Here is a 13,777-nt window from a genome sequence, read left to right on the forward strand (position 1 = left end):
TCTATTTTAAAACAAGGGGACATACTGATATTTAATCCTTTGCTTGCTTCTCTTTAACTGGCAGAATTGTACTGCCTGCTCAATAAATGAATCAGAAGCTAAATGTACTTAAGCACAGTGAATAAAACTCTGATTGTACCATGATTAATCTTCAGTCTTGGCCCCATGAAACAGCCTTATGTTATTATTAATTGTACCAGTGTTAAATTAGACTAAATTAGACTATTCTATCACAGCTTCATAATGTTTAAAATTGTCCTGCTTTATCGCTTTTTACTTTGAAAATGAAGTCAGGTGATTGTTTGTGTATAATTGTAGGTACAGGTATGGGACTTTGGAAAAATGTAGGCATGCCCTCTTTCTTCTGCTTGTTCTGGCTTCTTCATGGTGGAAGTAAGGACTTAGGTCCAGGTCACTGTCAGTATCTTTTTATGGGAAGTGAAACTGCCCATAATCTTGAAGAAGGCTGACCTGTGCCCCATTCTGAAAGGGCCATTTCTTTTTTTTTTCTTTTTTTAAATTATTTTTTATTTTTCCAAACTCTCCCCCATACATATACCGTGATACTTATCAGATGTTAACATACATTCTTTTTTCATTCATATATAAGATACTTTTAATAAAATGAAATAAATACATACACATGACTTTTGGTGTTGCTTGCCCATTTTCCCTTTCTCTGTATCCACACTCCTTCTTCTCTACCTTCTTTCTCCCTTTCTTCTCTTCTCTACTTCCCTCTTCGTCCTCTCCTCTTCTCTTTTCTTCACCACTTCTCTCTTCTCCTCCAATCTTCCTACTTCCTTCTCCCCTCCTTTACTCTTTTCTCTCTCCTCTCCTTTCTTCCCTCTCATTCCTCTTCAGATACAATTCAGGGGTAATGTCCGAGCAACTCCTCTCTCCAAATTTCTCAAAGGGCCATTTCTGAATTTGGGGGCTTTACATAATCATGAGCTAGTCTCAAACCTCCCATTGGAAAACACTCTAGACAATTCTCTATCCATTTCCCCAGCATTCCCAAGCTAGAAGGAGTCCCAAATAACATTATAGAACAGTACTCTAGTCAATGTTAAAGACGATGTCCATGAAAGCTCAAGACTTTGGTGAATCTGAGTGACCTTATCTGTTCAATAAAGCCTGTGCAAATTAGCCACTAAGCCATATAGGAAAATTCAATAATGATTGCTTCCTAAAAGGGAATTTCTAACTTTAAATAAGCCTCTGGACATAGCCCATCAATGCAATAAAAGAGAAGTGAGAATCTTTTGCATTCCTTATTGCCATAGAAAATGTCGGAATATGAGTAAGTTATGATTGAATTATTTTTCATATTTTTCCAGTAGCATTTCAGGTGTCATTTCCAATACTTCATTTTCTGAAGTATGTTAATGAACCAAGATACCAGATGGGATCAGCCCACAGAAGGAGGGTGCTAGGGGCAATTGTATCCAGTGGTCTGCTTGACTGTTATTGCCAGTAACTCACCAAGCACTAGATTGATCTGCAATCCATTAGCTACTTAGAGTCAATGGTTTAAATAAAGCACATCCTGTGGAGGTTGTGAGTAGCTACCGGTCACATCTAGATCGGGGTATAATTTGGCCATGGCAACATAGTGATGGCAATCTCAATCTCCAAATCATGCAAAGTTTACCCAAGACAAATCCATATGTGCATGGAGACCATTAATTTGCAAACTGTCCAAGAGCTGACTCTTAAAGCAGGAAGGTTGAAATCTTCTATACCAGGAGTGTCAAACTGCCGGCCTATCAACCGGATGCATCATGCCGAAACCACACCCACCCCATTGCCGGCAATGGAAAAAAAGTCACGATACAGTGCGACATGTCACGTGACGTTGGAAGGTTGACACCCCTGTTCTATACTAACATGCATTCAGGCAGCTATATCAAGCATTGCATAGCTGTGCAATTTGGCAATGATGCCACCAGGTGACAGCAAAGGGCAAACTTCAGCATTGAAAGTTGGTTGTTTCCAGGACCTGTTACTTTTTCAAGGACCTCACAAAAGAGAGGGCAGTTTTCTTCCTCCATTCTCCTTCTGCTTCTTTCTTCTCTACCCAAATTACTTGCTGCAGGGGGGAGAGGGGGGGAGAAGGAGAGGGAGGGAGGGAGAGAGGGAGGGAGGGAGGGAGGGAGAGGGAGGGAGGGAGGGAGGGAGAGAGAGAGAGAGAGAGAGAGAGAGAGAGAGAGAATCTAATGGAACCATATTGTTTGATAATTTTAGGAAAAGAAATAATGTTTATAAACAAGTTCCAGACAAGCAATGTCTTGAATTAATTCTTCCGGAATAGGCTAGCATATGTTATTTGATAAGTCTCTATCATGTCATTGAAACCTCAGTGCAAAAATGTGTAATTTGGAAACTTCCTCTCCCCTGTCAGCTAAATGCCACAATGATAGAGCAAAAAAACAAAAAAAACAAAAACAAAAAACCAGTACTCTGGTTCTACCTAAAAATAAAGGATGGATAAAAATGTGAAAATCAAAATATCTCCACAAAGCTCAGAATTATTGGTATACAAAGCAGTTGTGCTAGTCTACAATTCTCACTAACCCAACCAGCATGCCAAATATTGATGTTCATCAGGCTGTTGGGAGTTATAGTTGAAAAGTGCCAAGTTGAGGAGAAGCATAATTAAAGTGTAAAAAATTGAAATGATGCCTCATTGTAAATATTACATAACTTACATGTAGTTTTATAAATTTAACTAGGAAAAGATAAATATTTCTGTAAACATGAAGCCTAAATTCAAAGAAGACTTACGGAACATTTCTACAATGACCTTGACTTCTTTAATTCCATTATTATGAATTACATCAGCCATTACTAACTACCACACTCCTGCAAAGATGCTGAAAACAACAACACACTTTGGGAAAATAACCATTCGTTAGCAAGTAATATTTTGGGTAAAAAAGATTAATACAAGAGGAGCGAATTAAAAAACTGAGCAAGTTTGGAATGCAAACTGCTTTGTCACTTTCAAAATGCTTAATCCATTAGAAGCCAGCTTAGAGCTTAGTAAATATGGAACTAGATTATTGGCCCTTATCCTTTGTTTTATCCAGCCTTTCTGCAAGATCCATTTCAAAGCAAATAATACAAAAAAATACCACAAAGCAGATGGACTACCAATAAGGAAAGTGTAGGGCTTTCTCAACAAATGCCTAATCACAGCATGTATGTTGCTCTTTTTGTGTCTCTATGACATTGCCTTCATCTTGCCCAAGAATAAGTCAGAGTTATGTTATTCTTAATTGTTCTGGTATTGAAGTAGAATTTATTTCATTATTCCTACACAGCCCAGAGGCAACCTCCGCTTGTGTAAAATCTGCTTTACTTTCTTGCTCATTATCTAGGCTGGAGCATGAGTGGCACAGTGGCCTAGAGGTGAAGACACTCACGTCCCACTCAGAAGGTTAAGAGTTCAATCATAGGCAATGGCACACATTTCTCTATCAGAGTGAAAAGACAAAGTATCTGCTGTGGACTCCATGTAAGTGTCAGGAAGTGCATCCAGCCAGTAAATGCTCGGCTCCATTCGGTCACCCTGACTCCACCCGAATAAAGGAACTAAGGGGTCATAAGAAGAAAAAGAAAAATCTCGGCTGGAGAAAAATCAGACTGTGCCTAGGAGCAGAGGCAATACAGGCTGGATAAAGGTCAGCACTGGGAATAGCAATGTCATGCTTCTTTAGGCTTTGTTCACCCAAGGTTGGAGGGATACCATGGGAAAAGGTTTCAGACAGAAGAGGATTCTTCTTTAACAGAAAAGAATACTAAGTACGGAATGGCAACTATTCAGTGGTAGCCTTGTCTATCTTTCAGCCTAACTGTCCTATAAGATTGTTGTAAAGATAAAATGGGGAGAAAGAAAGAAAAAAGGAAGGAGGAAAGAAAATAATACTTAAGGCTAATTTGTTTTTTTGCCCAATGTACTTATACCAGGAATAGGCAATCTGTGGCACTCTAGATGCTGTTCCATTAAATGCAACTCTCAATGGTCCCAAGCAGTTTAGCCAATGGGGAAGATGCTGAGATTTGTATTCAGCAGCATTTGAAATGCCACAGAGGTTATCATTTGCAGGTGATTTAGCCTGCTAAGGTATGAGCTAGTGTAGCTCATACACTGAATTACAGAGGCTAAAATAATAACTAATTATCATTGTCTGGGATGGACATTCTGCATTGAGAATAACCTAGGTAAAAGAGGTTCAGACTGAAGAAGGTAGTTGGATTAGCAGCGAAACATTTCAAACTAAAAAGAAAAAAAGTTCAGTCACGAAGATTCAACTTTCACAAAAATAGTTTGCTATTGCAAGGCTTACAGAGTTTTTCCATAGAATGTTGTTTTGCAACTGCACATTTTTAAAATCTTGATTTTGTTTTACACTTTTGATATACTTTATGAAAATAAAAAAACAACCTTTAGTTTTGTTTCCACTATGCATGTGGAAACACTAGAATGTTGTTTTTTACTACCTTCCTGTTCTTGTAAGTGAAAGACTGCTGAGATTCACAGAATTTGTTCATTTTGAGAAGCCCTTTATGGTTATCAGGAGAACAACTCTGCAACTACGCACTGCATTTATGTTGAGATAAAGCAGAGTAGAATGATAACCAAAACTCAACAACACCTGGATCTTGATAACTACATTTTTAGCTATTTTATCATGCTTCTGACTCATATTTGCCTTGTATCTATTAAAACCACAAGACGGAATATGCAGTTTTCTCATTGGTCAGAGTTACCTATCTGTTTCTGGAAATTTTCAGTCATTTAGGTCATAGTTGTCCCAAAGGTGCTTTTTCCTAGAAAGTTGCCTTTTGAAAAACCACCTTTGGGACAGTTACCTATCCTAAATTTGTGCAGCCTAAATGCATATATTTCACTTTATTTCCAGTCACTTTTTTCCTACCTGTGAAAACTTGCAATATTAGGCTAATTGCTACTACCTGTTACTTATTGTAATGGTACCTGTGGTGGGATTCAGCCAATTCGCACCACTTCGGCAGAACCGATAGCTAATTTTTTGTTGCCCAGGCCCAGAATGGACTTCCGGAAGCGGCATCCACACAGAGAACCGGCTGTTCACATATTTGAATCCCACCACTGAATTATACACATTATTTCTAACTACTTACTTCCACTTTCTGCAATTCAACTGCTTGGTTTATAATAACTGGGAGAATTGTGAACTATTATCCTGATTTCTTACCCACACTGATGTTTTAGTAACTCATTTTTATAAAGATGATGTAAACTTTGAGCTCCCTCATAATATAGTGGAGAATGCAGTGGTTAAAAAAAAATAGCTGGGGTCTCTTTAACTCCCAGCCAAAGGATTGCTAAAGTAACTCTCCAACCCAATGGAGTATGAATTGCACAAAGGACACAGCTCTGTGAATACAGACTTTTGTTGCATAATGCTATTGTCTGAAGCAGTTCCAAAAATTATATAGACATGATTGCCAACTTCCTTTTCCAGCAGGATAATTGTAACTTCGGGAGTAACCTGATGGAACCTGAATAATACAGCTTTCCTCCAGATATAAATAGTGTTTTACTTATATTACAATAGCAAGGCAGTTTGCAAAGATACAAAATCCTTCTGCAACTAAAATATGCACGTGGTAAGAGCTGGAACCACATTTATTATAACTGGTCTTACCTCTTTCTTTCTGTCTCACCTTCTTCCTTTCTTCTGCTCTCCTCTACACCAGGTTCCACTCACTAATATGTCAAATAAGCAAACAGAGTAATTGGCTGTATGTCAACAGTGACTGAATGGAGATCTATCTCTGTTCAAAGATGTATGTAAAAATTTTGTGAGAGAAGGGTTACATTGAAAAACAAAAACTAACAGGTAATGACAAGAAGAGCAAGGCAATACTGAAATTAATTCACAGGAAGTGGCTGGGCAAGGAATGTTTTTTTAGTGCTTTTTCATCTTGTGCATCTTGTTTCATCTTTTTAAATAGCATATAGGGCTGAACATGCCTCTTTTATTTTATTTTCCACTGAAAGTCAGTGAAAAAAAATCTCACTAGACATTTTGGGAAATGCAATCTTGCATAGTTCACAATGCTAGAAGAAAGAAACTTCTTGCCCAATTCTTGCCCAAAATAAAAGATCCCACTTCCCTACATCAATGCCAGCCTTGGTTTTATCGTTTGATCACATAAGGTTAACCTTTTCTTATGCATGCTCATATTTCTATAGAATTACAGAAGTGGAAGGGACTTGGAGATCAACTAGTCGAACTCACTGCCCAATATAGAAATCTTCATACCATCTTGGAGAAATTTCTGTCCAATCTTTTCTTGAAGAGCTCCAGTGTTTCAGAAGGCAGGTTATTCCACTCTTATTTAGCATTAATAGATTCTAATCTGTTTGACACTGATTCATGACATTCTTTAAAGTAACAAGCTTTTTCTCCAAAGTCTAACACTGAGCAATGGCATGAAATCTGGTGTGTAATATTATGCCATTGACAAAACTGAGGCCAAGTTGTGAGCAAGTAGTTTATTTGCCCATTGTTCTCTGAAATTATTCTTTAAAAAAAAAATCTATTGCCATCTTCATCTCCATATGGAGAAAGATAAAAATGAATACAGTTATGAGGAAAGTAATGTGGCCTTCCTTGTAACGTCCTTCTCAACCTAAGATGATAGCTGGTCTCCTACAGTTGGAATAGCTACCCTCATGCCTTCAGAGCAATATCTGCATTCGTCGCTGATTTGGATAATTTTTAATCATTCCTTCCCTTTCATGTTTACTAGCAAAGGAGTTTTTATAAAGGAGTTTTTATAAAAAGTTCCAGTGCTCTGGATTGATACAATCCTTCCTTTGTACCTGTGACATGTCACTTGTGCTATTTCTGAACACAGCACTAGCATCCAAAAAAGTGCTAAACGTTTATCCCAAAATACCTCATTTGATAGATAAAAATATCAGAGGACTGGTGCAGAATGAAATGGGAGGTCATGATAATTTGAATAAACTCTGTCTTGAGTATTGCTGCAATGAGTGACCAAGGAGTACAGTTTTGACTTTGTGGCTGATAGTACCTGGAAATAGCTAATTGATAGCCATAGCAAATCTGCTCTTACATGGATTACACATATCCCAAAGATGCTTTTTCATGAGGCAATTGGAATTTCTTATTTTTCTTTGAAGACATTTTGCTTTTCATCCAAGAAGTTTCTTCAGATCTGACTGGATGATGGGGAATGGAAAGATTTATATTCCTGCAGATAGCTGTTCATTTGCATTCTTTTAGTGAGTTCCTGGAGGATTTGAGTAGTGCAAAGGGGTGTGAAGCCTTCTTGGAACTGTTGAAAGTATAAATCTTTCCATTCCTCACCATCCAGTCAGAGCTGAAGAAGCTTCTTAGATGAGAAGCAAAATGTCTTCAAAGAAAAATAAGAAACTTTCATAGTTGCATCTTTGGAATAACTATGACCTGGATTACTGAGAAACTCCATAGACATGGGTTACACACAGCAACAACAGTTATCATGGGATGTGTGTGTGTTCTTGAGGCTTTCTGAGCTTGGTTGTTTTCTTGCAGACATTTCATTACCAAATTAGATAACATCATCAGTGCTACTAGGGAGTGGAATTTGCTCTCATTGTATATTCTAGTGCTACTCCTATTATTGGTGGGCTCTTTCTTTTTTTGTGATAACTTACTTTTGTATTCAGTGCAAAATCTACTCTTTATTTTAGCTGTATTTATCATACAGGTCATTCCCATGTAATTCAATTTCTTTTTATCTTCTGCATGACAATTCTAACTCTCACTTTCCTATAACAAAATAATTAAAGGCACACCATCATATGCAGGTTTTTTTGCTTCTCTCATTAAAATTCATTTTTACAACAAATCATATCCAGCTCATTTCCTTTTTGTTCTTATTTGCATTTGCATCCATTTTCCTGTCTTCAGTCAATATTCTACCAAGTATATTTATTCATCTCTTTCTCTCATTTTTTTTAAAATTATCTAGCATAACTGGCATTTTTCCTATTAAATACAACTGTTTTGGTATTCAGCACATTTCACATTTTTTCAGATCCATCCTTCTTATAGCTGAAAATTTATGTAGTATTTGTTTCATGTGGATTCACTAACAACAAATTTTTGTCCCAAACCAGCACATCTCATCTGGCCACAACCATTTCTTATCAATATCTTCATCAATATTTTAAATAAGAACACATCACAAAGAATTGACGTACTTCCTATGCAAAAATTGAATAATTTGCTAAGCAATAATTTATTTTACTGCATATTTTGCTTTTGTCATATATTATTTTATTGAATTAAGCAGCAAATCTACAATTGTCACATCATACAATTCAAGGCTATTTGCTTACATATTGACATATACAATAAACTTTTTTTAATTTATACATTTTGCTGAAGAGCAAAAATTTGTTCAGCATAAAGCATCTACTTAATGTTAAATCAAACCCTCTCTCCTTTGATGTGTTGGATCATGATTTTAATAATTTGACAGAAATATATATGTGACCCTTATAGAAAATTGATGAATTATGTAACATTCCAGAGTTGCATATTGATACTTACCAATAAACCTTGTTCATTTTTTCTTTGAAATCATAAAAGGAAATAAAGATTTTGAAAGGAAAGGAAAAGAAAACATCAGTTTTTCAACAGCTGCTTATAAAAATACTGATACCCACCACAACTGGCTCTGCCATTTTCATTTCTTCAAGTTAGAGAAAGAAAAGCTGCAAAGTGCAGGTAGGTAATAGGAGGGGGAGAGAGAGAGAGAGAGAGAGAGAGAGAGAGAGAGAGAGAGAGAATGAATGATGTGGTATATGTGTGTCAGAAACTGCAGGCTTTGTCACAAGAATATACTTCCTTGCCTCCCTAGATAAATACAGCCTTGAACATGAATTTGGGCAACCCACTCCTAATTACATTCCTAATTATCTTGTTCAGCTTGGAAGGTGAGTTTAAAGTTACAATATTCTTTGAATTTCTTTGAAAATGAGAAGAACACTGTTAAGTGATTACAGTTTAGTATTTTGATTCACAAAACAATTTTTTAAAATAAAAAAAAATTGAAATTGAAAGGCGATTATTCAGTGGCTAAGATGTTGGACCTGGACCCAGGTGTCAGTGAAAAGTCAATGAATGTCCTTAGGTCAGTCTCTCGAACATTGGGCTGAGAAAAAAATATAGTTTCAAAATCTTCCAATTAATCGCTGCAACTGAAACTGGATTAAACCTGGATCCTCTTGGTCCAAGTCTAACATCTTAATCACTACTCTAGATTTACAGCTATTAAGATTGGAAATAAGTCTGCTAGGATTTAGTAGAGTTTGAGTTTTGTAAAATTTTATTGAAGTTTATAAAAGTCAGCTATGGACATTCTAGAAGTTATGGAACATACTGTATGATGCAGTATTGTGAATACTTATTACCCTCAGCAGTTTAATACTAACATTTACAAAAAAGTGATCAGAGGAAAATAGTATTGTTATGCAAAGACTAAAAAATAATAAATCTGAAATAGTTTAGAATCAGCTGAATTGCTTTCTTAAAATTTATATTTGTGATAGATAATAAAAAATAGAACACTTCTATAAAAATTACTGTACAGTACTCTTTTCAGATAGGATTTTATTATCTGGAAAATATTAAATATCATACTGAACCCCAATGGAAATAAAATAGAAACCATTTATTTAACATCTTTACTGTCAAGGAAATGTAGCTTTTACAGCTTTCCTAAATATTAGTAGTTAGGAGCTATCTTGAACTCAGCAACCCAAAGATTAGGGGAACAAGGGTCTCACTAGTTAGAGGCTCTTGTTCCTCTAATCCTTTGGTTATATATGCCACACTGCTGAATCCCAACTGGCCTATACTGGGTGGGTAGATTTCACCTGGAGCTAACAGTCCCCAAATTAAATAGGTTTGAACCAAAAATGGATTATGATTATCTATAATGGACTGTTGAAGTTGGGAGAAATGTTTGAGAAAATGTCAAATATGAAATAATTGTTGATAGACCTTTGGACTACCCTGAAGTGGTGCAATGAAAAATATAACTGCCATTCAGAATTTTATGAGCAAAACAAATTAGGAATTTTTTTCTCCTTGTAATGAAAATTCCTGCAGAATTTGCTTTAACTTAAAAAAAACTTCTTCCCAAATGTAATACCTTTCTGATACTTTGGAATTTAAACTAAGATAATAAAGGACTAAAAATCCAGTGCATCTGACTGGCAGTAGGCTGAGAAAAGCTGCCTTAACTCTTTGGCAGCCAAATAACCACTATACACTAATATTGTAGTCTCTTGGCTAATTGTGCCATCTCCATACTCTAAATAAATAAATTAGCTGCCTTAAATCTCTGGGCAACAAAATATTAACATGAGAAAGAAGAAACCTTTTTAATATTATGTTTCTGCAGTCAAAAATGTTCTTTTCATTTCTGAATGTTCCTTTTTAATTGTAAATTGTGTGGAGCAAAATTTACAGTTCAGTAGAAATCGTAAACATATCCACAGGTCCAATTATCTTTGTGTTTCGTTCAGTTTAATCACAACTGGAAGTGAGGGGAACATGTGTTACTAGCTTTTCCTTCTCCTCCTCCTCCTAACCCTATTGCACAGCTTAAACTAAAGATCACAGCTCAGAAGGGGCAGTTTTCTCAGTGAAGAGAAGAAAGAAGTAGACTTCTTCAAGGATCTGTGTTTAGACCAATATTTTTAATCTACTCATTAAAGATAAGGGTAAGCAGTTTGTAGAAAATACTAAACTATTCAGGAGGCTAAAAAAACAAAAGTAGTTATAAAAAGGATTTTATTAAATTGGACTTATGACCGTTTTTCAAACTTACAGCCATTGTAACATCTCCATGGTCATGTGATCAGGATTCAGATGCTTGACAACTGGTTCACACTTATGATGGTTGCAGTGTCCAGGGATCATGTGATCCCCTTTTTGAGACCTTCTGACAAGCAAAGTCAATGGGGAAGCCAGATTCACTTAACAACTATATTACTAACTTAATAACTGCAGTGATTCATTTACCAAATGTAGCAAGAAAGATCGTAAAATGGGACAAACCTCACTTGACAAATGTTTCACTTAGCAACAGAAATTTTGGGCTCAATTATGGTCATAAGTCAAGGACTACCTGTAGTCAACTAAATGGCAAATTGGGCATTTATGAGAAACGGAATGCTAGACTAAGAAAGACCATGAACTAATCCAAAGGCTTTTTTTGAATTCCTCAAAGCATTTGTAATGATTTTGGGGACTTTGTGAAATGGCTATGAGAATACAGGTAGTCTGTGCTTATGACCAGTTGCTTAGCAACCATTTAACCATACAAGTATCCAAAAAAGCTACTTACAAAATTCTGATGTCTGGGGACCTGCCATGGTCATATGACTGCATTTTAAATGCTTGTTAACCACTCGCATTTACTATTTGCAGCACCCCATGGTCACATGACTGCAATTTTTGATATTTTTACCAGAAACCAATGTTTATTTCCACTTTCTGGCAAAATCCCCCCCTGTAGTGAACAATGGATTCACTTAATGACTATGGCTTTCAGTTATCAACTGTGACATTTGCTTTACGACAACATGTTTGTTTAATCACAGCCACAAAAAAGAGTCATAAAAGGTTGAGATTTGATTTTAATGTCTGGTTTTACTGCAACAGAGAGAGTTGGAAGTCAATGCCTTTTTTTCTCCCCCACCTTTCTTCACACCTTTTTTGTTTTCCCTTTTTCAACTGTTGTCCCCTACTATTTGCTTTTGTATTTTCACATTTTATGTTATAAATGAATAAAACTTAATTTAAAAAAAGGTCATAAAATCATGTCTGGTCACTTGGTGACCCGCTTTATACAGTACCTGTTCTGTTTTCAATGTAAAGGCATTGAGACGAGGCAGGAGTAACAACAATCTTCTCTTTATTTACTCTCCAACAGAACCAATACAAAATGGCGCAGATTCCTTTTATACCTCTTTTCAGGGACAGTGTCAACCAATCAACGCAATGGATTCTCCCGCCTTGCGCATGCGCAAAAGGCTGGAGACAGCCTGTCTGGTCCTGGGTATCCACGTGGTCTGCTCGGGCCTCTCTGCAGCTTCCTGCACTTGCTGAGTCACTCAGCAGGCCCAGGACATAACAGTACCTATTACAATTTATGGTTAAAATTGGGGGCTCAATTTCTGTTGTGACAATCTATATTCTGATTTTTCAACATAATTCTTCCCACAGAAATTGCTTTAGCCAAATAAAATAAATAGTAAATCCATGGAAATAACTCAAATCCACATGGAACAAAACATTTAGAGAGAGCCCAGTTTTCTATAGCATATTTTTATTTATTTATTAAATAAATTTATGTGGCCATCCAATTCACACATGATGACTTCAGGGACATACAGCAATAAAAACACCACAGTTTAAAACTCCCCCCCCCCATCCCTCAAGGGCTACAAACACCATCAAAAAGCAATTTGATCAGCTGTGAAACAACCTGAGATCTTCAGGGCCTTTGAAAAAGTAACATTGTGTTGGCCAATCATATCCCTTTTTTAAAAAATTAAGGCCAGTGTGTCCCATGTATTGGCCACATGAGATAAACCAATTAGTAATGGCAACCGGATGACCTACTTCTACTTTATTATAAAGCTAGATTGATAACATTTTGCTTGAAAGTACAATTCCACCTTTTTCTCCTTTACAACCTGAGAAACTATGGAGGGTCTCTTTTGAACTTCTTGTCCTGGCCAGGATCCAGTTGTGAATTATGCTGCCTTTTATTTCACCAGTCCTTTGGTAGCATCTCTTTGTCATCTCCCAAGGTCATGTTCTCTGTGTCCAGAATCCCAGGAGCATTGCCCTTCTGGGTAGGGAATTTTCCTGTTCCAGCCTTCACAGATAGCTGAGGAGATGGCATAATGCTGTTCCAGAGTATAGGCCCTCTGATGGTTAGGTACTTTAGTGTGAATTAAATATGTCATAAGGGAGACAAAATACCTGTTGGATTCACTGGCAATAAAAGTTGGGGCCTGGCTAGGTCTAATTATTGCTCTATGTCTACTACAGGCTATTTAATGAGTGCTTTTGGGCTGATCATATCCATGCTGAAGAGACAACCTGGACAGAAGGCCAAAGATGAGATTTTAGTTGCCCCTGTCTTTTGCCATGTGAATTAAAACAATTAATGGAGCAAAACTAAGGAGAAAATGAATAGTTTGAGTCAATAGTTGAGTATGATCACCCATATTCTAGCCTCCATTTTCATGAGACCTGTCTCCAAGTCTCGTGATGCTATCAGATATACCTTTTGGGACTTAAAGTGCCAATATTAAAAAATTGGATTGAACAAGTTCTAATGGTGTAGAATTGAAAATGGGACTCAGCTGGGCACCATAAAGAAGTTGTACTATTTGCTCAGCTTTCAATAGTTTGAATGCTGTGGGTGTATAGTGGCCTCTTCTTGTCTTAAAATTTAAGGAGGGCAGATGAGCGCCTCTCTGCACATAATTCCCATGAAGTTTCCTACTGTTGGCAGAATGAAAGATTATTTCAGGTATTTGAAACTGGAGGCCATCTATCCTCCAGGAGTGGTTCTTGGGTCTTTTGGCAAATGCCATGATTTTGGTTTTCTGATTTTGGTTTTCTTCCTTGCAATACCATGTTAGTCTCTCAATGCCCTTCTAAGGCCAATAGATGTTTTT

The 13,777-nt window shown here is 36.7% G+C and overlaps 1 protein-coding gene across 3 annotated transcripts in view; it reads left to right on the forward strand.

The window, feature by feature from the left end:
- Nucleotides 1-8,664: 8,664 nt before the first annotated feature.
- The window catches only part of CD2 (CD2 molecule), a 43,668-nt gene continuing 38,555 nt past the window's right edge, over nucleotides 8,665-13,777 (forward strand). The window contains exons 1-2 of one of the 3 annotated variants that reach the window (XM_039359762.1): nucleotides 8,665-8,798; nucleotides 8,932-9,007. In XM_039359762.1, the coding sequence (XP_039215696.1) occupies nucleotides 8,950-9,007 (58 nt within the window). In that variant the 5' untranslated portion in view covers nucleotides 8,665-8,798; nucleotides 8,932-8,949. Of the gene's footprint in view, nucleotides 8,799-8,870; nucleotides 9,008-10,681; nucleotides 10,802-13,777 lie in introns of those variants that run through there. The other 2 variants (XM_039359764.1, XM_039359763.1) reach the window with 2 other exon arrangements.

Source organism: Crotalus tigris, unplaced genomic scaffold (assembly GCF_016545835.1).
Source record: "Crotalus tigris isolate CLP2741 ecotype Arizona unplaced genomic scaffold, ASM1654583v1 scf7180000019120.420415, whole genome shotgun sequence".
Taxonomy (NCBI): domain Eukaryota; kingdom Metazoa; phylum Chordata; class Lepidosauria; order Squamata; family Viperidae; genus Crotalus; species Crotalus tigris.